At 31.0% G+C, this 26,084-nt stretch overlaps 4 protein-coding genes across 4 annotated transcripts; all 4 read left to right on the top strand.

Annotated features, from left to right (window-relative positions):
* Positions 1-548: 548 nt before the first annotated feature.
* Positions 549-2,121, top strand: LOC137829783 (multifunctional methyltransferase subunit TRM112 homolog B-like). The gene is made up of 2 exons (XM_068636696.1): positions 549-687; positions 1,462-2,121. Exon 2 carries the CDS (start codon positions 1,509-1,511, stop codon positions 1,875-1,877), a length of 369 nt encoding a protein of 122 aa, XP_068492797.1. The 5' UTR covers positions 549-687; positions 1,462-1,508; the 3' UTR covers positions 1,878-2,121.
* Positions 2,122-5,522: 3,401 nt separating this feature from the next.
* On the top strand, positions 5,523-8,874 carry LOC137830033 (receptor-like protein EIX2). Its single transcript, XM_068637117.1, has 2 exons — positions 5,523-8,385; positions 8,519-8,874. Exons 1-2 carry the CDS (start codon positions 5,757-5,759, stop codon positions 8,620-8,622), a joined length of 2,733 nt encoding a protein of 910 aa, XP_068493218.1. The 5' UTR covers positions 5,523-5,756; the 3' UTR covers positions 8,623-8,874.
* A 5,374-nt stretch (positions 8,875-14,248) lies between these two features.
* Positions 14,249-17,417, top strand: LOC137828341 (receptor-like protein EIX2). Its single transcript, XM_068634864.1, has 2 exons — positions 14,249-16,990; positions 17,125-17,417. The coding sequence occupies exons 1-2, from the start codon at positions 14,359-14,361 to the stop codon at positions 17,226-17,228; spliced, it is 2,736 nt and encodes a 911-aa protein (XP_068490965.1). The 5' UTR covers positions 14,249-14,358; the 3' UTR covers positions 17,229-17,417.
* Positions 17,418-17,984: 567 nt separating this feature from the next.
* Positions 17,985-21,217, top strand: LOC137828421 (probable arabinosyltransferase ARAD1). The gene is made up of 3 exons (XM_068634991.1): positions 17,985-18,690; positions 18,801-19,054; positions 20,444-21,217. Exons 1-3 carry the CDS (start codon positions 18,081-18,083, stop codon positions 20,993-20,995), a joined length of 1,416 nt encoding a protein of 471 aa, XP_068491092.1. The 5' UTR covers positions 17,985-18,080; the 3' UTR covers positions 20,996-21,217.
* Positions 21,218-26,084: the final 4,867 nt, after the last annotated feature.

Genomic DNA, 26,084 nt, shown 5'->3' with positions numbered 1-26,084 from the left:
CGATTTTATGAGGGTGAGTTAAGCTCAAAGTCCACTTTGTAATATGGTATTATAGCCTTTCATTGTATATAAGTGGGTGCAAACCTCAACCTTATGAGCAGGTTTTATGGGGTTGAGGTAGACTTAAAATCCATTTTGTAATACTTCCTTTTTAAAATCACCAATTACATCTGGGTTTAGTTTTTAATAAAAAAAATTGCAAAAAAATGAAAAAAAAAATTAGAACTAAGAGTAGAAACATAATTTGACAGATATTCTATGAACTGAACATCTAAATTTTAATGACAAACACTTTTTTAAAAAATGAAAAATAAATAGAATAAGGGTAGAAATATAATTTAAAGGATATTCTATGATGCATTAAAATTGTGAAGTAACAAATATTTATTTATATCCATTTGACAATTATTATTCATAATAACATATTACATTAAATAAAAAATTAACAAATATTTAACTCAGATTTTAAAAATAAAAATATTTACTAATATAAAAAAATATGCAAAATTAAAATAACAATTGCTATTCCCATGTCCATAATAATCCATTAAAAGCCTAGGTACTCATTACATACACCACCTCGCCGCACACAGAACATTGGAGTGTTGTGACTTTGCTGTTGCTAAAGCTAACTTCGCGCTCCACATCGTTTGCTGCCATCTCGTCTCGCCGGAGCGTCGCTGTCGGGTACCTCTCTTTCTTGTCTTGTAGGTCGAATCTCTTTTCTCTGTAGGGTTCTGGGTATCAAAGTTCAAAACTTCCTGCACGAAGGAATCAGCCATAATAGGGCAAAAATACCCAAATTAGTGTTTTTTTTCTGTTTGTCAATTCAAATTAATTGGTTAAGGGTTTGTTGAACTTGAAAGTTAATCCATGGGGTGATTTGGTGTGTCCCAAGGTTGGCTTAGATGCTCCTCGTGTGTTCTAATTTTACAGCGTACAAGAGTCCTTAGTCTTTCAAATTAAGTTGTAAAAAGAGAGTGTGTGCTGAATCAATTGTGTAATCTGTATTCTGAATTCCATCAATTCTGTTTGATGAAAGTTTGCATCATTGGTTTGTTATTTATTCTGATTCTGATTATACACCTTCTTAAATGCTCTGATGAGGTATGCTCTCTGTTGGGTGAAATGTGAAGTGTGATTGGATTTTGTGTACTTTCAAAAGTGGATTTTGTAAGGAAACGGAGTATGAAACCATAGTGGTGATTTAATTGTGTGTTGGTATTTTAATTTACCTTTGTTGATTGAGAGGAAGATATAGTTAGAATTGGATTGGAAAGTGCTTTCGATATACTTGTTTGTTTCTTTTGATGTGCAACAGAAAAAGAAGACAAGTTGAGCATAAGTAAGGAATTGGATTGGTATAAAACAATAGTGAACTGGAACCTGAACTAAACTTGATTCATTGGAATTAGTAGGGATGATGCTTGATTGTGTTTTATTTGTATTTTGAACTTGTAGGGCTAAGTTTCAAGTGTTGCTGCTGATATTCTGACTTGTTAGTAAAGATGAGACTACTAACACATAACATGCTGTCATCAAACATAAAGGGTGTGGTGAATGGATTCCCATTGCGCATTGAAGCAGAGAAAGTGGCGGAAAAGACTGTGGAAATGAATGGGGAATTTCTGAAAAAGATGTTTGAGAAGGTTGATTGGAAGGCTTTCGTTGATGCATCAAAGGCCATGGGATACACTGAACTACCTGAGGAGGCGGACTCTTCCATGCTGGACTCTGATGAATTTCTGAACCGGTTTCACCATGCTCTCTTGGAACTCCACCTTGAGGAAGGGGCTCTTGTATGCCCTGAGACTGGGCGACGCTTTCCTGTCAGTAAGGGCATTCCAAATATGCTTCTTCACGAAGATGAGGTCTGAGTTTTGTTATTATTCATCACCCTTACCTGTTTAGTGGCACTAGTTATGAATGCTGGTAATGGAACTGCAGACTTTAAAAGTTGTGGATGTCAAGTTTACCTTCTTTTTGTTGACCCGTGATGTATCCTTTGGCTGGGCTGTTCTTTGGATAGTTTGACTATTCCTGAATGCAGGGTACATGAAACTGCAGCATAAGAAATAGCTTCAAAGTTTTTTTTTTATATGCATGTGTTTTCTAGTACTAGTTACTGTCTTTTGTGTTGATGCTAATGGCTATTGATTGGAGTGTTTATCTCCTCTTTTGGACATGTCATATGCCCCAAAGGCATAATGCATGTAACAGTTTTGCCCGGATGCTTCATATGAAAAAGCATGTGCTGGATTTTTATTGAAAAAAAAATCAGTAAAGTTTTATAGCCTAATAGTGGTACCCTCACTTTTTTTTATACAACAAAAAATAATTAAAATAAATTACTGAAAGTTATACTAAAGTTATATACATAAAAAATAATTATAAAAATAACTTTTATAATGTTATAATTATATAATAGGAATACGGGTAAATTTCCATCAAAATAAAAAGTAAAATTATAATAAAATGTATAAAAAAATAGTTATAACATTTTAATTTGTTATATAAAATCATTATTATAATTATACATAAAAACAGTTTCATTTTTATGGATAGTTTTTTCAGATAATAACTAAAGAAATGATTAATGAATATTAAAATATAAAAGTAAAAGAGATTATATATATAATTATAATTATAATTATAAAATTCAATGTAAAATTATTATTTGTTATAGATAAATTATGTAGATGTGATAACTGCATAATGTTTTATTTGAGAACTTCATTTTTATTTTTAGAAATTTCTTTGTTCTTATGGTTAGATTTTTAAAAGATTTTTTTTTCTCTTTTTAACTGTTATTTTAAAATTTAAAATAATATAAATTATTTTTACTTAGTTTACTTACATGTAATTTATTATGATGTATACATGAAAAAGAGTAAAATAAAAAAAAGTCTTATAAACATTTTATTAAAGTAAAGAATTTTTTTCTATATTGAGTAATGATTTTTATACATTAAGTATTAACTAATCAGAAATAATTTTATTTGTGACTTTATTTTTTAATTCATCAAACTTATCACACATAATTTTTAAATAAATGACAGCGTAATTTCTTTTCTACCCTTCTTGTATTTAATTAAATTCCTAGTTTTATGACTTTCCATTCTGAGTATTTTTTTACATACATTTAGAAACAGTGTTTTGTCCAAATATCTTGGAATATTTTAGTGAGGGTATAATAGGCTTGGATTGTAAATATATTGGTTTTTATATACTACTAATTAATGGGGAAACTCTTCTGAAGAATATTTATTTAATTTACATTTGAATAAAATAAATTATTGTTAGTAGCTTAAAATAATATATCAGGACTATGCTTCAATTGGAATAAAATAAAATAAAAATAAAAAGTTAAAAAAAATTGATGATTTAGAAAGTTGACTGCAATTTGTATTAGAAAGTGAATTTTAAGCCTAACTCAACCCCATAAAACCGGCCCAATGGGATGAGGTTTGCACCCACTTATATACTATAAAAGGCTCTAATCTTTAGTCGATGTGGGATCTCCAACACACCCCTGATACCATATTACAAAGTGGACTTTAAGCCTAATTCAATCCCATAAAACCGACTCAATGGGATGAGGTTTGCACCCACTTATATACTATGAAAGGCTCTAATCTCTAGTGGATGTCGAACAATTTGTTTTGTTCCATGTTGAGGTTTGAGGTATTGGAGTGCCTTGTTTGGTTCAGGTGTGGGATTTATCCTTCAGTTACATCTCTATTGTAATACTGATTTAAACTATTTTAATATTTAAGTTTTAATTGAAATTTAAGTATTAATATAAAGTTGAATGTAACTACATAGAACTATTAATTTACATACTATGCAATTACACTAGTCAATGGAGTGTCCTTGGTTGTTCAGAATTGACAGAGACAAAGCCATGTGACTCACAACTGCATCAAAGAAAAAAAGAATTAACTTTTATTGGATGGAAAAACAAAATCTGCAGCCTGATAAATATTTGTGTATAATAAGTAAGAGAATTTAATTATTTATTTATTAATAGAATAAGTATGGGTATTAAACTTGCTAAAAATTATTAATGAAATTATTTTAATATATTTTTAAAAAATGAAGTGATAAAATTAAAGTTATTAGTAAGATAAATATTAAATATTTAAAATTTGATTTTATATATTTATGCATTTTTATTTAAATTTATGAAATTAAATTTATTTTAAAAAGATTAATTTTTTAAATTATATATATTTTAGTGCAACTCATTTAAATTTGATTTTTAGAAAGATCAAATTTATTTGGATTAATATTATAGTGTGCCATTTTATTTGAATTATTATTATTTTTTATCAGTGTTTATATTTATCGTCATTGACCTAGTTAATGAAAAAGTTAGTAAGAGCTGTAGGTGTACCAAAATAATAATGATGAAAAACCTATTCCTTCAAAATCTATTCCTTCATTATTCTGATGATAGCACGTAATAGTAAATCTACACTAATTCCTTCTTAATTTAATTATATGACATCATCATATAAATCTAGATAAATGATACATAAATTATCAGGATTGACTCATTAATTATTCATTATTTTTTTTATAATGAACTCTTTCTCTTCTTCTATATAAAAGAAAATTTGTGAGAAAAAAAATATATAAGTAAATAAGAATAACAATATAGAAAGTATAAGAGAATTGATATACATACTAGAATAGAAATCCTAATGAGCTAGAAAGACATTCTATTATATTCTAGTTTGTGAGATTAAGTTTTGTGTGATGTTTCCCATCTTAACTATTTTTAGTATCATTAATCTATTTTTTTCGTCTATTTATTGCTTATTCTACTATATTTTTGTCTCCTAATTCCTAGGAAATAGCATAATTGCAAGACAATTCTTGGTTGCAAAAGTTAATATCTGTTTCATCCTATAAAAAGAAACAGTGGAATTAAAGAAAATACAAGATTGAAAAAAATGAAGATAGAAATTTATTGGTTGAAAAAATAATGAAAATAAAGATATCTTACATTAAAAAAAGAAAAAGATAGTACTGTTATTTATTATTAATACTTCTATTTTTACTGTTATTATTACTGTAAAATTAATCAGAAGAAGAAGAAAACTGTGATTATACATAATCCACTATAAACTTGATTTGCAATCAGATTTTTTATATTCTTTTTTATCATTTTGTTAACATTATGAATTATTCAATGTTGCTTTTGGTGGATCTACTTTCAATTTGTCTCCCAAATGAATATCTCTTTCTTGCTTCCTCCGCTTTTCATTCTCATTACATGACTTTCTTTGGTAACATAGACGAGTTTAATGTTATATTTGATTAGAGAGAATAAAAGAAGAAAAAATGTAGGATAAAGAGAGTAAAAATATTAATGATCTAACAGCAATAAATTTTTGGTAGGTCCTCCCAAGACTAGATGGTTGACTTGATTAATGATAGAAAAGAAAAGTCTTGAAAAATGCTTTGATTGAGAAAGTTCAAGTTTTGTAAACAATGCTATGAAGTTTGGTCGCCCAAGTAGTTGGCTGGCAGCAATACTGATAATATTTTCTTATTGAAAATGAAATTTTAGCAGAGATGAAGTTTTTTTTTCCTGTTATCCAAAGATGAAGATATATGAACTACAAACTCTTTAACAGTATAAATAGAGTTCTCCCTGAACTTCAACTCATCATCCCTAGCTCACTCCTTATTCATCAATTTATGTCAAGACAAACTCTCCTTATTACTTCTTCAGTTATCTTCTAATCATGAATACGTTTTCCTCTCAGTATGCAATCATCTTTGCCTGGTTTTTATGCGCAATCATGTTCAACACTGGCATGTGCAACTCCAATATCCGCTGCAACCATAAAGACAAGGCTGCTCTCTTAAAGTTCAAGCAAGGAATCGAAGATCCAGCAGGTGTGCTCTTTTCATGGTCCACTCAAAAAGATTGCTGTGAATGGAAAGGAGTCATGTGTGACAATTTCACAAGTAGAGTCACTCACCTCAGTCTCCCTTGTTCTACAACTCTTCCAACTTACATTGATACGATAGATAGATCACACTGCCTCACAGGTTCCGTTTACCTATCATTGTTTGTTGTGGAGTTTGAATTTCTATATCACTTGAATTTGAGTAATAATAACTTCTCAGACATCCAATTTGGTTCTCTTGATTGCCATAATCTATCTATTGGTGCTCCTTCCCATCAATGTGTAAACTCTTCGGTTCTTCGTTATCTTGATTTATCATTTAACCATGGTGCCATCACTAGTCTTCAATGGCTTTCTCATTTTTCCTCCTTGAAATATCTGAACCTCGATGCCATTGATCTTCACGAGGAAACCAAATGGCTTCAATTAGTCACCATGCTTCCATCACTTTCAGAGCTCCACATGCGTAATTGTCATCTTAAAGACCTGAGTCCGTCTCTTCAATATGCTAATTTTACAGCACTCAAAGTTCTTTCTCTTCCTGGAAATGGTTTTCATTCGAAGTTACCAAAATGGCTGTTCAATTTAAGTGGTATCTCTTCTATTGACCTCGGGTCAAATTTTTTAGAAGGCCAACTACCTGAGGCCTTGTTAAATCTTCAACACTTGGAAATCTTGAACTTGAATGGTAATCACTTCAATGGACCAATTCCACATTGGTTAGGAGAATTTGAACATCTGCAACATCTTAATCTTAGAAAAAACATGTTTTCTGGATCTATTCCCACAAGTTTGGGAAATCTATCATCCTTAATTTTCTTGGCAGTTAGCTCAAATAGATTGACAGGAGTTGTGTCTGAGAAAACTTTTGCTAGACTGTCACAATTGAAGGATTTAGCTATTTTCATATCACCACCATTAATCTTTGATTTTGACTCCCACTGGATTCCACATTTTCAACTTGAGCGATTAATTCTTTCATTCTCAGGTCCTAAAATCCCTGTCTGGTTATACACACAAAAGTCTCTTGAATATTTAAGTATTTATGAATCATCATTTGAGGCCAAAGGGAAGTTTTGGAATTTTCTGTCAAGAATGAAAGAAGTCCATTTAGAACATAATTCGATAGATGGGAACTTGTCAAATGTGGTGTTGAATTCTACATTCATATCATTGTCATCAAATGATCTGAAGGGCCGGTTGCCTCGATTGTCATCCAATGTGGTCGTTGTACGGTTGTCAAACAACTCATTATCAGGAAACATGTCTTCTCTCTTGTGTGATGATGAGATGTTGAATGGGAAAAGTAGTTTGGTGTACTTAGACATATCACTTAATCTTCTGTCAGGAGGTCTTACAAATTGTTGGGAAAATTGGAAATCATTGATTCATGTTAATTTGGGAAGCAATAGTTTAACAGGCATGATACCTTCATCAATGGGCTTGTTATCTAATCTTACGTCATTCCATATACATGAAAATAAGCTCTATGGAGAGATTCCTTCCTTTGAAAATTGCTACTCCCTGTTAATCTTTAATGTTCGTGAAAACAACTTTTCAGGAAACATACCAAATTGGATACCTCATGGTGCAAAAGTTCTCCAATTAAGATCCAATTATTTTACAGGAAATATCCCAACATATATATGCCAAATGTCTTCCCTCATTGTTTTGGATATTGCAAATAACACAATCTCAGGACATGTACCCAACTGCCTTCACAATATCACAACCTTAGTTTCCAGCAAAACTTCACTCAACAAGCTTTCTTTTTTCTTTCCCATGCGTGATGGTGACCGCTACACCTTTGAAGACAATCTTGAGCTGGTTATAAAGGGTCAAGCATTAGAATATGGAAAGAACCTTCACTTTATGAGCTTAATTGATATGTCAAGTAACAATTTGTCTGGAACATTACCTCTCCAAATGTTTACCCTCACTGGATTATGTTCCTTGAACTTGTCTCACAATAAATTAACAGGAAAAATACCAGATGAGATTGGAAACATGAACAATTTGGAGTCCCTTGATTTCTCAACAAACCAACTTTGGGGTGAAATTCCCCAAACTCTATCAAATTTGTCCTTTTTGAGTTACTTAAACCTGTCATTCAACAATTTCAAAGGCAAAATACCACTGGGAACACAACTTCAAGGATTCAGTGCACTTAGTTATATAGGTAATCGTGATCTTTGTGGAACTCCATTGACAAATATATGCTTCCAAGATGGTAAATCTAAAGAAGCAAAGCAAAATCACGATGATAGATCTGAATTTTTGTCATGGTTCTATATTGGAATAGAAAGTGGATTTGGCACAAGCTTTTTGGGAGTTTGTTGTGCCCTTCTCTTAAATAGAAAATGGAGGCATGCTTACTTCAGGTTTCTCTATGGTTTGATAGATCGACTTTATGTCATGGGACTCATCAAAATAAATTCCTTCTGTTTGCATGTTCATATTGGTAAGTAAAACTTTCAATTCAGGTTTTATTTTTCTATTTATAGAAATTATCATGTTAGAGGTTTTATATCACACAAGCCATCACTCCTTAGGTTTATCATAATGATAATGCTTTTATTATATTACATCTTCAGGCATTCCTCATTCTTCAAAAGGGAATAAGTCATCAAGTGTAAAAGAAAACAAAGACAGTGATGCAATTTTGATGGCAACAACTACCAATGTCCATGTTGATTAGCTATTAGCTCCAGACTTAGATTTTGTTTATTGTTAATTATTTTTAGTCCATTGAGAGATTGTGATGAGAGTTATGTACTGCTATTTTGCTTCTTTATTTTCCCATGTAAGGATCTTAGAGTAATACATGATGGTGTTAATCTTTGCAGCATTATCTTAGGAAGCATATAGTTTTTGAATAAGTTTATGAAGATATGTATCCATTTTCATTTCCAAAAACCTTTACTTTACTCTCCCAATTTTGAGTTTCTTGTTCATTTATAATACTAGTTTTTTTTTTATCTGTCAAGTCTTTAATTTATCTGGCACATTTTATCCTTCTCATATTTTAGGAAATTTAAAATGTTTAAAATTTGAATTATTTTTTATTTAAATTTCTTTTATCTTTAAATTAGTTCATTTTCTAAAATTTAGATAGGATAATTTAATTTTTACTATATAAAAAGTTAAATAAACATTTTGAAAATTTGAAATTATAATATTTATTGTTCCCGTATGCCAATATAGTCTCACATCGCTCAGGAATCGAGGTCAATGACACTTTATATACTCCCTCCTCTCTTCACTCTTCGAGGCGCCTTTTAAGGACAAAACCGTGATAGAGCACCGACCTCCAAAGCGGACAATACCTCGGATGTGGTGATTGACCCTAGCGATACTGTTCAACGACCTGAGGTCGGAATATTTATAATAAAAGTTATATAAGTTAAAAACTATAGTATTAGTAAGTATATATTATTTATTCTAAAATATATACTAGATGAACTACACGATCATCACATATTAAAAAAAAACAACCACAAAACAAAGCAAAGGGTAAGCTAGCTATTTTTAAAAACTTAATATAACTATAACTTTAAACATCCACATAAAGTCATTAATTCTCAAGCATTTCACATAATCAAATGTCTATCAAAGAAATTCACAATTCATCTTTCTCTTGTCAGACTTCTACTAATTCACAACACATAGATACTTAACTCTATTTTAAAATGAAACCTGAATAATTGAATTTTTATTTATATAGCCTTTTCACTTTAATAGTAAAATATTCGGATACCATTTTAATTGTACTATTTCTATTATAAGACTATTTTTCTCAATCCTTATAAACATTCTATATACTTTACAAGTTGCGTTATAATTTTATAATTTAAAATGAAAAGTTCATATAGTGAAAAAAGAAAAAGTAAAAGACAAAATATAGAAATGAATATAAATGAAAATACTCAAATGATAAAAGAAGCATACTCCTTTCCACAATAAAATAGGTAAATTTAATGTTAACATTAAAGTTATCAATAATTGTTTCCATTTTTTAAATGATTGTTAATATTTTGGAAATAATATTTTTATTTTTATTTAATATTTATCACTTCAGTTATTATTGTTTGGAGAGAGAATACTGATTATGTAATTTGTGTTTCTTTCTCGTATCCTCTTGTCTCAATAAAAATAGTTTACCATATTAATTATAATATTTCTTATTTTTATTAAAAAATATAAATTAGTTAAAATTGTTTGAAAAAACACTTAACAGACCATTATAAACAAATCTCATGATAACAAATAATTTTCTAAAAGTAATAATTGGACGTCTATAGGATTGATCAAAAGGATAGAGAAATGTGAATATTACTTTGTACTCTAATTTATATATAAAAAGTGAATTAATATAAGATATTTGATCGGTTATAACAAAAGTTAAAATAAAAAAATAAACACTATTTTCTTTTAGAAAATTTAATAGCCATTAACAAATACAATTTTATTGGCGATTTGTAAATGCTAAAAATGTCATTATTCTATTAGCTGAAGGAAGGTGAACATTAATTTAAGAAAACTAAGAAACTATCATTTCCTTTGACTTTATAACTAATTATCCTGCAGCAATATTAACCAACCATTCATATAAATTTAACATTAAATCAACCAAAAGTCCAAAAGTACAACCCTGCTTTGACGCCGAATGAAAGAAAAATTACAAAAATATTTTATTTATTTAATTTGCATTTCAATTAAATAAATCATTGTTTAAGTAGCTTAAAAGAATATATCAGGATTATAATTCAATTTGAATAAATAAAAAATTTTAAAAAAATGATGATTTAAAAAGTTCATTGCAATTTATTTTCTTCCCTGTTGAGGTTTGAGAGAATTTTTTTGGTGTAATTTGTTTCATTTCTTACGAGTAAATTTTTTTAAAAATTATTAAAAATAAATAAGTGAAGGAATATGATTTTAACTTAGAAGTTCGTGCATATAAATTCCGTTTTAATAAAATCTTCCTCTTTTTTAATAAGAAATCGTGATCTAAAGGGAGATTTTTTATTTTTTTATTTTGTTTAATTAAGCACGATTTCCGTAACACCCTATAATTTACATATAACTATCACAATAAAAGTTCTTCCAGTTTCTGTATAAACTTGGAGTTTTTCAAAACATTCCTAATACATGATTAGGATTTATAGAAATATAAATATTTACAATACAGGTTTCAAAATCAACACCTTAAAGCTCTTCAGACCCTCCGACACCTGTAAGATCATCTGCTCGTGTACGTAGTACAGTCATGCAGTTCAAACACAGCAAGAAAAGCAAGGGTAAGCTAATGCAAAAAAAATCCATAACATAATTCATGAAAATATAACCAATTTAGACTAATAATTTATAAACATTTCTTTAGTAATTTCATGTAAAATTCCAATACCAATTCCATCATTCATATAGACCACACATGGATCTATTTTCAATCACAATCATTGGATTTCATTTCAATCCCACTTCGTCTTCCGGAAGACTCATTAAGTATGCCCCTATCAGAGACTAACACCTGATCCAAAGATTACCAACGAATCCAATAGAAAGGATCAAGGTAAGTTCAAACATCCAATACCGAGGGTCTACAGTGGGACCCGGTGTGTATGAACTCCCTCTCAACTTCTCACCACCTAATATCTTATGTATGACATCACTTTCATACAATTTACATCATCCCCATATAATACATATCATTCAATCACATAACATTTAAAAATTCATATCATTCCAGAACTTTTCCAACGTCAAAAACAATATTTAACTCTCAAACTACCAAAATATAATATTTATAAAGTTTAAATAATATATAAACAAACACACAATATATAAACAAATAACACCCCTGCAAGAGAAATTCAATATTGGGACTACGTCCCTTCCGCATTCAGATCTTCTATCCTAGGGTGCTATAAAAAAATTAAATTTAGCTTCCCTTACCTCAATTGCTTGCTTTCCAAGCAACTTCTAGAATTTTATTCCCCACAATCTGGATAAGCTTCAAGATTTACGGGGCTAATGCAAGTTATCCAAACAGAACAAAAATTCAGTATATAATAGAATAAGTTGAGAGGATTAAACTTCTCAACTGACCCCACCAAGATTGATGACTAAATCCTAAGGAAAAACGGAGAACAAAGGATATTTAGAGTAAAAATGAACTTACTCTGTTTGAAAATCTGATCGGATAGAAATCTGATCGCCAGCTACAACATGGTCTGATCAGATTCTAAAATAGATAAAGATTGTGAGAGAAAATTAAGAGAGAGGAAAAGAAGAGAATATTGAGAGAGAGAGAAATGGAGATAAGGAAGAAAAAGAAAAAGAAAGAAACTGTGCTGGGTGTCTCTGTGGTTTTTTTTTTAAACGCTTTTACAATTTCTAATTTTTTTTTATATTTTTTTTTTTGTTTTCAATTTTTTTGTTGTTATTTTGTTTTTCATTGTTTTTGGTTTTTCATTATTTTTTTATTTTTCAATTTTATTATGTTATTATTAAATATTTATTTAAAGTGTAATAATTAATTAAATATTTATTTAAATTACAATAATAAATTATTTAAAATGTATTTAATACAAATAACTAAATATAAATTTATGTTATTTAAAAAAAATAAAAAACCAAAAAAATTAAAACAAATAATTCTTTTTAAAAAACTAAAAAAATTGGAAAAAAATAAATAAAAGTTTCAATTAAACAAAATTAAAAGTCATTTTTTAGCAACTAATGAATTAAAAAAAAATCAATGAAACAAAAGTGATACATCTAATCACCACTTCTTTAAATTAAAATAATTCTCTCTTAAACTATTTACCAATTTTTGTAATTTTTATAAAAATGATCTGTTTATATAAAAATCAAAATTGTACCACATCAGTAGATGTTTTGAGATTTAATTTAAAATTTAAATGTTAATATAAAATTTAATGTAACTGCATAGACCTGTTAATTTGATACTATATAATTACATTAGTCAATGGAGCTCCTTGGTTGCTGAGAATTTACTGAGATAAAGCCATGTGACTCACAACTCCATCAAAGACAAAAAATTAACTTTTAAGGACTACATTCACTTCATGAGAAATTAGAACAAACCCATATGAAATTTTATTTATTTATTTATTTAGTAATAGAATAAGTATGGGTATTACAGTATCTAATTCATCGATATTTGCTAAAAGTTATTAATGAATTTTATTTGAATATATTTTAAAAAATTAATTGATAAAAAATTAAAATTATTAGCAAGATAAATATTCAATATTTAAATTTTTTAAATGGACAAATAACATATAGACATTGCTTACCAACCAAATATAACGAGGACTTTATCATTGACCTAGTTAATGAAAAAGTTACCAAAAACATAATGATGAAAAATTCCTAGCTAATCTTTCATTAATTTCTTACAAAATCTTTGTTTGAGAAATTGTGTGATGAAACACCAAAGAAAATTATGGTTAGTAAATTCAAAAAGCTAATGTGAAAGAGCTATTCCCTCATTATTCTGTTAGCACAGATGATAGTAAATCCTTTACAAATTTGTCCTCTAATTCCTAGGAAAAAGCATGATAATTGCAAGACAATTCTTTGATGCAAAAGTTAATATCAATTTCTTCCAATAAACAAAAACAGTGAAATGAAAGAAAATACAAGAGAAAAATAAACAAAGATAGAAATTTATTGGTTGAAAAAATAATAAAAATAAAGATCTCTTACATTTAAAAATTAAAAAAGAAATTACTGTTGTTTATTATTAATACTTTTATTTTTATTGTTATTATAAATATATAAAATTAATCTGAAAAAAAAACTGTGATTATACATATGATTTTCGTAACATTATGAATTATTCTATGTTTCTTTTGATGGGGTCTACTTTCAATTTTTCTCCCAAGTGACAATCAATTTTTCTCCCAAATGACAATCTTTTTCTTGCTTCCTCACCTTTTCATTTTCATTAGGTGACTTTTTTTAGTAACTTTTCCGATTGATTTAATAGGGAAATTTATATTTTTATCTTTTAATTATTTAGAGTTATTTTTTAAGGACATATGATAAAAGAGTTATGATCTTTAATGAAAATATAAATAAAATGTAAAACGTTTTAAAATTAAAAAAAAATTATAAATAATTAAAATATTAATATTTATTAAAATGTTGATTGGAATATGGATGTGAAATAAACATTTTTCAATCACAAAATTACGAAGTGTGGAAATATTAGTGGGGTGGGGCCAAAGAAATTCCAAATATGAAGTTTTTTTCATGATATGTGAACTACAAACTCTTTAACTCTATAAATAGAGTTCTCCCTGAACTTCAACTCATCATCCCTAGCTCACTCCTTACTCATGAATACACTTCCCTTCATTTTATTATATCAAGACAAACTTTGAATGTTACCACTGTTCTAATCATGAATACATTTCCCTCTCAGTATGCAATCTTCTTTGCCTGGTTTTTGTGCGCAATCATGTTCAGCACTGGCATGTGCAACTCCAATATCCGCTGCAACCACAAAGACAAGGAAGCTCTCTTAAAGTTCAAGCAAGGAATCAAAGATCCAGCAGGTGTGCTCTTTTCATGGTCCACTCAACAAGATTGTTGTGAATGGAAAGGAGTCATGTGTGACAATTTCACAAGTAGAGTCACTCACCTCAGTCTCCCTTGTTCTACAACTCTTCCAACTTACATTGATACGATAGATAGATCACACTGTCTCACAGGTTCCGTTTACCTATCCTTGTTTGTTGTGGAGTTTGAATTTCTATATCACTTGAATTTGAGTAATAATAATTTCTCAGCCATCCAATTTGGTTCTCTTGATTGCCATAATCTATCTATTGGTACTCCTTCCCATCAATGTGTAAACTCTTCGGTTCTTCGTTATCTTGATTTATCATTCAACCATGGTGCCATCACTAGTCTTCAATGGCTTTCTCATTTTTCCTCCTTGAAATATCTGAACCTCGATGCCATTGATCTTCACGAGGAAACCAAATGGCTTCAATTAGTCACCATGCTTCCATCTCTTTCAGAGCTCCACATGCGTAATTGTCATCTTAAAGACCTGAGTCCGTCTCTTCAATATGCTAATTTTACAGCACTCAAAGTTCTTTCTCTTCCTGGAAATGGTTTTCATTCGAAGTTACCAAAATGGCTATTCAATTTAAGTGGTATCTCTTCTATTGACCTCGGGTCAAATTTTTTAGAAGGCCAACTACCTGAGGCCTTGTTAAATCTTCAACACTTGGAAATCTTGAACTTGAATGGTAATCACTTCAATGGACCAATTCCACATTGGTTAGGAGAATTTGAACATCTGCAGCATCTTAATCTTAGAAAAAACATGTTTTCTGGATCTATTCCTACAAGTTTGGGAAATCTATCATCCTTACTTTTCTTGGCGGTTAGCTCAAATAGATTGACAGGAGTTGTGTCTGAGAAAACTTTTGTGAGACTGTCAAAATTGAAGGAGTTAGCTATATTCATATCACCACCATTAATCTTTGATTTTGATTCCCACTGGGTTCCACCTTTTCAACTTGAGCGATTAAGTCTTGCATTTTCAGGTCCTAAAATTCCTGTCTGGTTATTCACACAAAAGTCTCTTGAATATTTAAGTATTTATGAATCATCATTTGAGGCCAAAGGGAAGTTTTGGAATTTTCTGTCAAGAATGAAAGAAGTCCATTTAGAACATAATTCAATAGATGGGAACTTGTCAAATGTGGTGTTGAATTCTACGTTCATATCATTGTCATCAAATGATCTGAAGGGTTGGTTGCCTCGATTGTCATCCAATGTGGTCGTTGTACGGTTGTCAAACAACTCATTATCAGGAAACATGTCTTCTCTCTTGTGTGATGATGAGATGTTGAATGGGAAAAGTAATTTGGTGTACTTAGACATATCACTTAATCTTCTCTCAGGAGGTCTTACAAATTGTTGGGAAAATTGGAAATCTTTGGTTCATGTTAATTTGGGAAGCAATAATTTAACAGGCAAGGTACCCACATCAATTGGCTTGTTATCTAATCTTACATCATTCCATCTACATGAAAATAAGTTTTATGGAGAGATTCCTTCCTCGCTAGAAAATTGCCACTCTCTGTTAATCTTTAATGTTCGTGAAAACAACTTTTCAGGAAACATACCAAATTGGATTCCTCATGCTGCAAAAGTTCTCCAATTCAGATCCAATCATTTTACAGGAAATATCCCAGCACATATATGCCAAATGTCTTCTCTCATTGTTTTGGATATTGCAAATAACACAATCTCAGGACATATACCGAACTGCCTTCACAATATGACAACCTTAGTTTCCAGCAAAACTTCACGTGACAAGCTTTCTTTTTTCTTTTCCAGGCGTGATGGTTACCACTACACCTTTGAAGACAATCTTGAGCTGGTTATAAAGGGTCAAGCATTAGAATATGGAAAGAACCTGCACTTTATGAGCTTAATTGATGTGTCAAGTAACAATTTGTCTGGAACATTACCTCTCCAAATGTTTACCCTCACTGGATTATGTTCCTTGAACTTGTCTCACAATAAATTAACAGGAAAAATACCATATGAGATTGGAAACATGAACAATTTGGAGTCCCTTGATTTCTCAACAAACCAACTTTGGGGTGAAATTCCCCAAACTCTATCAAATTTGTCCTTTTTGAGTTACTTAAACCTGTCATTCAACAATTTCAAAGGCAAAATACCACTGGGAACACAACTTCAAGGATTCAGTGCACTTAGTTATATAGGTAATCGTGATCTTTGTGGAACTCCATTGACAAATATATGCTTCCAAGATGGTAAATCTAAAGAAGCAAAGCAAAATCACGATGATAGATCTGAATTTTTGTCATGGTTCTATATTGGAATAGAAAGTGGATTTGGCACAAGCTTTTTGGGAGTTTGTTGTGCCCTTCTCTTAAATAGAAAATGGAGGCATGCTTACTTCAGGTTTCTCTATGGTTTGATAGATCGACTTTATGTCATGGGACTCATCAATATAAATTCCTTCTGTTTGCATGTTCATATTGGTAAGTAAAACTTTCAATTCAGGTTTTATTTTTCTATTTATAGAAATTGATCATGTTAGAGGTTTTATATCACACATGCCATCATCCATTAGGTTTATCATAATGATAATGCTTTTATTATATTACATCTTCAGGCATTCCTCGTTCTTCAAAAGGGAATAAGTCATCAAGTGTAAAAGAAAACAAAGACAGTGATGCAATTTTGATGGCAACAACTACCAATGTCCATGTGGATTAGCTCAAGATCTAGATTTTGTTTATTGTTAGTTATTTTTATTCCATTGAGATTGTGATCAGAGTTCTGTACTACTCTTCTGTTTCCTTATTTTCCCATGTAAAGATCTTACAGTAATACATAATGGTGTTAATCTTTGCAGCATTATCTCAGGAAGCATAAAATTTGAATAAGTTTCTGAAGATATGTATCCATTTTCATCTCCAAAAACCTTTACTTTACTTTCCCAATTTGAGTTTCTTGTTCATTTATAATCCTAGTATTTTGTTTATCTGTCAATTATCGGGCACATTTTATCTTTCTCATGTTTTTTAAACTTCTTAAAGGTTATATCTGAAAAAAAATTATATTTTAGGAAATTTAAAATTTTTAAAATTTGAATTATTTTTATTTAAATTTATTTTATCTTTTAAATATTTTGTTTCAATAAATTAGAAATTTTGAAATTATAATATTTGTAATAAAAGTTAGATAATTGAAATATTTAATTATTAAAATATTTATATAAAATAAAATTTAATAATTGAAAATATGTGTCACTTTACTTCAATATTAATTATAAAAGAAGAGAAATAAAAAAAGAACAGATAAAATGGAGAGATAAAACTTATAAAAAAAGAGAAAAAGAATAAAATATAAATAAATACAAGTTAAAAACTATAGTATTAGTAAGTATAATAAAATAAATACTAGATGAACAAGAAAGGAATACTGTAGAAATTTGTGTACAGTTAAGTGTAGTAGTGTATAAGCTTCTTTTTTTTTACCAAAATACCCATCTAGTGTTTTCTTCTCCGGTGTGTCTCCTTGTGTTCCAATAGGGAGGGAGAGAACAGTGAGAAAGCAATTGCTACGATGGTGAAGAGTAACAAGAGCACCACCTCCTTAACCGTCCCCAATCTCTTCCTCTTCTTCACCCTCCTCTCCCTTTTCTCCCTCTTCATCTTCCTCTTCTTCCCCACCGCCTCAATCCTCCACTCCTCTCCCTCCCCTCACGCTTCTCCCACCATCAACGTCTACGTCGCCGACCTCCCCCGATCCCTTAACTACGCCCTACTGCACCGTTACTGGACCTCATTCTCCGATTCCCGACTCCCCACCGACGCAGATCACCAGGCTCCCCTCTCTCTCCATCCAACGGCCAAATTCCCGCCCTATCCCGACAACCCTCTTATCAAACAGTACAGCGCCGAGTTCTGGATCACGGGCGACCTTATGACCCCACCTCAACATCGCGCCACTTCCTTCGCCAAGCGCGTCCTCGACCCGCGCCTCGCCGACGTCGTTTTCGTTCCGTTCTTCGCCACGCTCAGCGCGGAGATGCAGCTCGGAGCGAACAGGGGCGCGTTCAGGAAGAAGACCGGGAACGAGGATTACAAGCGGCAGAGGGAAGTCATGGACGCCGTTAGAAGCACCCAGGCCTGGAACCGTTCCGGCGGACGAGACCACGTGTTTGTGCTAACCGGTGCGTTTTGGAAACCGTTTTTTTTTTGCGTTGAATGTGAGGGTGTTTCGGCTTATGAATTTATAGTCTTTGGATTCTCAGGGTATTAAAACTGAAGCGTTGTTTGGCAGACCCGATGGCCATGTGGCATGTCAAAGATGAGATTGCCCCTGCTGTTTTGCTCGTTGTGGATTTTGGTGGTTGGTATAGGCTTGATTCCCGAGGTTCTAACTGTAGCGAGAGTGGTGTGGTTCCTCATACTCAAGTATCTGTGATTAAAGATGTGATTGTGCCTTACACGCATTTGCTTCCGAGGTTGGATTTGTCACAAAACAAGGAGCGTCACCAGCTTCTGTATTTCAAAGGAGCTAAACATAGGCACCGGGTTAGTATTGGACTACCCATGTTAACTTCGGTACATTTCGTGTGTTTCATGTTGTGCTTGCTGTTACCATCATTGATATTATTGTGGGAAATTGCGAACCATTGTGGCTGATGCAGCAACAATTGTAGAAGCTTGATGTTGGGGTCGCAATCGGGGTTGTGGATTTTTTTTAAAACCTTGTGACTTGTGATTGAGTTCGTTGAGTGAGTGTTGTTCCTTTTGTCTAATTGTACTTGATCTTGATAGGATTTTCACATCAGATACATATGGTCTCGGATAAATTTACCTTTGAACTGTAGTGACACTGTCTTATCAATGAAGTGGTTTATCTTTTTCGAGTCAAGATTATATGAAAAATGCCATCTGTGTCTGCGTTTCTACAATTGTTTTCAGAAAAGAAAAATTGTGTTGACCACCTCTATTCTTTAGAGTATTGTTGTTGCTCAGAATTTTTTAGGCAAAATGTTCTCCTTTCTGTCTCTGATTATAAGACACCCTCCTCCTTGCTTTGGACGTTCTTTGTGATAAGAATTAATCATCTTAGTGTACCTATACCAATACAGAAGGCATTATTCAATTATTTGGCCACTTCTTTGCAACTTGCACGTCAAGTAGATAATATCTGTTACTGTGATATTGCTGTCTTCCTGCCTTTTTCGCAATAAAGTCGGATATGCCTCTAGATATAGATAATTTTAATATAATGCTTGTTTATAATTTATGATTGCAATATGAGCATTATGGTTTTTGTTTTCATCGTATAGCTTCATACATGCACTAGAAGTTTTATCTGGACAAATGTTATTCATGACTATTAAATGACACTGAAAAATCTGTTATGGGAAGTATAGCATTGTTTTCCTTGTTCTAAATGTATGATGTATGATTTACTCTTTGAGAACCATTAACAAAATAGGTCCAATATTTCCTACCTCATACATCAAACCTACCTTTTGTCACTGCAAAGATATTTACTTCAGATTTTTGCAGCTTAATTATGAAGTTAAGGTTAAGGATTGATTTGACCTATATAATTTACTTAACGAATATATCTAGTTTTGTAAACAAATTTTATTCATCATGTCTTCATTTGGCAATTGGGGGGCTACTTTGAAAAACTTGATTGTCATAAGTAGCCTATAGCATAATGTTGGTGATAAATATTTAACGCCCTTGGAGGATTTTTTCCTCATGGAAACTTAAGCTAATTCATTCCGGCTCAACAAAGCATTTGAAATTCCATTCCACACTGTATTTTATTGTAAATAGAAACCAATAATTCATTATACTCATCCAACATACATATGGTCTTTCTGGTCCTTCTAATTTACCTAAAAGCATATCTGTTCCATGCTTGTCTCATTCATTGACAAATATTTCAATTTTCAGGGAGGTATAATTAGAGAGAAGTTATGGGATCTAATGATTAATGAGCCTGGTGTTATAATGGAAGAAGGTTTCCCTAATGCAACTGGCCGAGATCAATCAATAAAAGGGATGAGAACATCAGAATTTTGTCTGCATCCAGCTGGAGATACACCGACTTCATGCCGACTTTTTGATGCAATACAAAGTCTTTGTATACCTGTCATTGTCAGTGACAACATTGAGCTTCCATTTGAAGGTATGGTGGATTATTCGGAATTTTCTGTCTTTGTTGCAGTTAGTGATGCACTGAAACCAAACTGGCTTGTCAATCATCTTAAAAGTTTTTCAAAAGAGCAGAAAACTAGGTTCCGCCAAAATATGGCTCAGGTACAGCCCATTTTTGTCTATGATAGTGGTCATCCAGGTGGTATTGGACCAATACCTTCGGATGGTGCAGTGAATCACATATGGAAGAAAGTTCACCAAAAACTGCCAACGATAAAAGAAACCATAATTCGAGAGAGAAGAAAGCCACCTGGTGTTTCAGTTCCACGACGTTGTCATTGTACTTGAATTTAAGAACTTCTTTCTGTTTTTCTTCTTTTAAAGGGACGAGATATCGGTTAATATCTGGATCGGTCTTGGACCAATTTCTTTTCTTTTGGTGAGGGGATGCTGTTAAATCTTTAGATGGTGAATACTTATTTATATGGTGTAGAAGTTAGTTGCCATTGACCATGAATAGTGTGTTACTAAGTATTTCAATCTTATTGCACCCAAATTGATATGTTTCCATTGTTCTCTTTGTATGTTAGACTGGTAAATTAACCACAATTACGTAATAGACTAACTAAATACTGAGTTATTATGTCTGCATTCACCATCATTTGTTAGTGTAGATGCAAAATGTTGAAGGTAAGGATAGTGACTGTGGGTAAGAGAGAACATCGAGCCTAGTAGTGCTACTCAGTATTGTATTGATAAGATAGAAGTAAAGATTCATCCATGTCACAATCCTCAAGATCATCATAATCATCCTCATTACGATCATAGTGAATAACCATGTTTTGGCTGGTTCAGTTGTTCATCTCCAAAAAGCAGCTATTCAGAATTCCAAAGAATAAGGCTCACTAGGAGAAAAGGAGAGCAAGTTTGTGACTGTCCCAAAATGTGTATAAGGATATTTTCAATCATGGTAGTGATCGTACGATTCACGATACGTATCGTACGATTCACGATACGTATCGTACGATTCACGATACGTATCGTACGATTCACGATACGTATCGTACGATTCACGATACGTATCGTACGATTCACGATACGTATCGTACGATTCACGATACGTATCGTACGATTCACGATACGTATCATACGATTCACGATACGAATCATTCACGATAGGAATTGTATGATACGATACGATTCATAGTGTTCGCGATACGAATTGCAAGAATAATTGTTTTTGCTCCCGTATCGCAGTTGTATCGTGTGAATCGTGATACGATTCCGTATCGCGACTTGCTTTTGTAAAATCCTAATTTTAATTTTAATTGTTTTTTATAGTAGAATCGAGATACAAGTAGTGTATCGGAGAGCTGATATTATGAATCGTAAATCGTTTCGTATCGTGAATCGTAAGATTCATAAACATTAAAAAATTTAATATATACTTAAATATATAAGATATATATACATGCAAGATACAATAAATTATATAAATTATATATATGTATATATATATATATGCCACACAATTTCATCAAAACAACCTCTATGGTGCATACATGTTATTAAACAAATTATGTCTATCTTTTTTTATTTACTCATTTTTTAAAATCCACACTGATTCACACAATACAGAATTGTTTCGTTTCGGGATTCAGCGATTCTTTGTGCGAATCGCATGATACAACTAAGATTCAGGGACGAAAAAGATTCTTCACACGATTCAAATCGTGGGAGGGTGAAACCGTATCGTTTCGTACGATACGTATCGTGAATCGTAAGATACTAACTACTATGGTTTTTGTAAATAAAAGTCCTAATTTTAATTTACCCGTGAACCTGGTGCGTCATTTCATTCATTCCCTACCCATTTAAAAAGTACAGTCATTTCATTCGTCCCCTACTCATTTAAAAAGTTCTTTTTGTAAGTCCTTCCCTAAGTTTTTCTTCTTTGTGGTATATATATGTAGATAATATACAACACTCAAAATGAAATATGAGGTTATTGTATCTTTGCATTTTTACACATCTCAAATACAAGGTCGATTCAACTACCATGTTTTCAAGTTTTCAATACTTAAGTTACGGAAACAATTCCAATATATACATTACTGTTCAACTACCATGTTTTCAATACATAAGTTATGGAAACAATTCCAAATGTTTTTTTTTTTTTGAGGTTCCTTCCTTTGGAATGAAAATTCTTGTAGGAATATACATTTCCTTCTACAGCAATTACTTTTGGTGGCAATTTGCTTTCAACTTGGGCAATGCTTACACCTCTGCGTGATTGCGGTTAGGCAATTTTGCGTGATTGTGGTTAGGCAATTTTTTCCTCCACTGAATCTTTCGATTCCAAAAATACTTTGAGCAAAAGGTGCAGGGATTTTTTTTTTTTTTTTCATTTCCAAATTGTATAATCTGTAAACCTTCCGAATTTTAAAATTTGGAATACATATAAATTTAGAGTTTGGAAGGTATTTTTTATACTTTTCGAAGTCTAGAATATAATTTTATATTTTAAATTTTAAAGTTTAAAATACATTTTTGAACTTGGAAAATATATTTTGAATTTTAAAGCTTGGAATATAATTTTTGTGTTCTTAATTTTAGAGTTCAGAATGCATTTTCAAACTCTAGAATTTATAATATAAAATTGTATTTTTAAATTTTAAAGTTCAGAATATTAGAATTATAAAAAAGGGTGTCAATAAAAAAATAAGGAAAAGGACAAAATTGTCATTTCATATTTTATTCTATTTAAATAAAAATTAATTAAATAAAATAACTCATGTGAAATATATTTTAAATTTTGGGACAAAATGTGATTTAATAAATCAAAGGAGTTAATTAGTTAATGTAGGACATTATTTGATAAAAACCTAATCTGAAGGGATTGAAAAATATTTAAAAAGTCTTTATTAAGAAGGTTGTTGTAAAAAAAAAAGTGTGATAAAAAAGGAATTGTAAAAAAAATAGTTTGAAGAAACTACTCATATTATGTCTCTCATAGATTAGGATAAATATTTATTTTTATTATAATAAATATATGAAATGTGAGGATCATAGATTTAATAACATCCTTATTATGATATGCATTAAAATTTACATGGATTATCACAGTATGTTTTCTCAAACTTATTATTCTTCATATATATATATATATATATATATATATATATAATTTTATGAACCCTAATTTTAATTTATGAATGAAAGAATTTTTTATAATTAAATTATTAGAAAAATATTGTAAAGTATTGTATGAAAATGATTATTTCTTTTCACTACTTGTAAGATCTCAAGAATTTCTAATTATTACAATGTTTTTCAAATTTTCAAAATATTGATAATACATAGTTAATATTTATATACTTATAATCTTATACAAAGTACAAAAAATTCTAACATAACACTATGATCTTGGCCTTTTAGATACTTTTGCACTTATATCAACATCAGCTCATGTATAGTTATTGTAGTTCACAACACAACAAAAAAAAGTAAGAGTAAACTGATGAAAAGAAATTTCAAAACATACTTAATAAAAACAAAAAAAACCAATCAGATTAATTATTAATAAGAATATTTTCAAATGTTGTTGTCATGTAAAGTTTTAATATCAATTACATCATTCATATAAACTACACATTTATCTATTTTCAATCATAATCATTAAATTTCATTATATTTTAATTGACATGATATTGAATTATGACGATTGTACTACGTATAGATGAATATCTGGAAGGGCTTTAAGATTTTATTTTAGGGTTTGGTTCTACAAATACTTGTATTTATATCTTCTAAATCTATATTAGGAATTTAAAAAAAAAACACTCTAAATTTTGAATAGAATTAATTTGTATTGTAATAACTAGTTATATTTTCGAATTGTTATTCAATTGTATCAAATTTTAAGTTACAGAAATGCAAACCACATGCATTGAATATGGAGGTAATGATTTCACGCCCATCAAAACACTTTATTGAATTGAAATGCTAAACCACATTAATATCCGACTTGTTACAATTTTTTTTTAATTGAAAGAAAGAGAAATAAGGTGGGAGGAGGATAAGGTTACGGTAAACAAAAATAATGACATTAAACAAATATATATTTGTGTATTTTGTTTTATGAATGTAATCGTTATTCAAATTTTTATGTTTTATTTAATTCTAAAATAATGATGAATGATATTTTAATTACATATAGAATAAATATTAAATTATAAATGATTCATGGATTAATTGAAGTTCATTATTATAAGATATTTATGGATCACTCAAAAGTTGATTAGTTGTTCTTATGATTAATGGATATGAATATTGGTAGTGAGTATGCATTATTAGTTTTATTTATATATTCAAAGATAATAGATATTTCTAGTAAATGCATATATCTTATCAAATAATGTAGATATCATTAGCATCATGTTTTGTGTATTAATGTATCACCAGGAGAATATTAGTATGCATAGAATGATTGTTTATTGTTTAAACATTTATTGTATATTTAATTTATGTCTTAAGGTATATGTTATCGTTGGTTGAATCTCCCGTCGTTTAACTAGGTTGGACGTCTTCTCTTGGACTACCTCTTCGGGAATCAAGCTCACGTATCCTTCTCGATGCTACCTGTTGGGACAGAGGGCGCCCTACCTGTTGATTACACTCTGACGATCACGTCAGCTAGGGTTCACCAAAAGTAACAGTTTTGAGTCTAGTATGCAAAAATAGCGTACCTTCCTCTGGGGTCTTAGGCCCCTTTTATAACCGCACATGCAACATGTAACCACTCTCCCTGGAGATAAGCAAGTCTTAACTGAAAAATAATCACGTTAGCTTTTATTTTTAACAGAAAGCCACATGCAACAGGCACTAACACTCCTTCGGTGCTATCCGTTGGCCCACTTTCCGTTATCAATGCATCTCCCTATCTACTTAGGGTTACTAGCAACTGGTCACGTGCAACAAACATATTGCCACGTAATAATAACAGATACCCAATAATATTAAATATAAATATACGCAATAATAACAAACATACGTAATAATAACAAATATTATATTCACCACCCCAAATATATCTATAAGCACGTGTATATCGATTTAATTACGTAAAGACCTTCATGCGCACTTTGGGCCCATCCCTGAAAAAGGCCACTTACGCGAATTTCACCCAAGTCCAACAACCGAGTTGTCCCCCGGTTCTATCCAAGAACCGAGCTGTCACAGAATTGCTACCGAGAACCAACTATGACCAACGCACAAGCCCCAGGCTCGAGCTGAGCTTTGGGCTAAGCGAAAAGTCTCCTGAGAACTAATTGATGTGACTGTTTCTCAGAAGTAGGTGAGGCACGACACACGAAGCGTCTTTGAAGTGACGTTATACTGTATTCGACCCCACACGTACATGTGTCCTGACATTACT

The sequence above is a fragment of the Phaseolus vulgaris genome, chromosome 7 (genome assembly GCF_000499845.2).
Source record: "Phaseolus vulgaris cultivar G19833 chromosome 7, P. vulgaris v2.0, whole genome shotgun sequence".
NCBI lineage: Eukaryota > Viridiplantae > Streptophyta > Magnoliopsida > Fabales > Fabaceae > Phaseolus > Phaseolus vulgaris.
The sequence above is the reverse complement of the archived record's forward strand: the minus strand, read 5'-3'. Positions and strand labels throughout refer to the sequence as shown.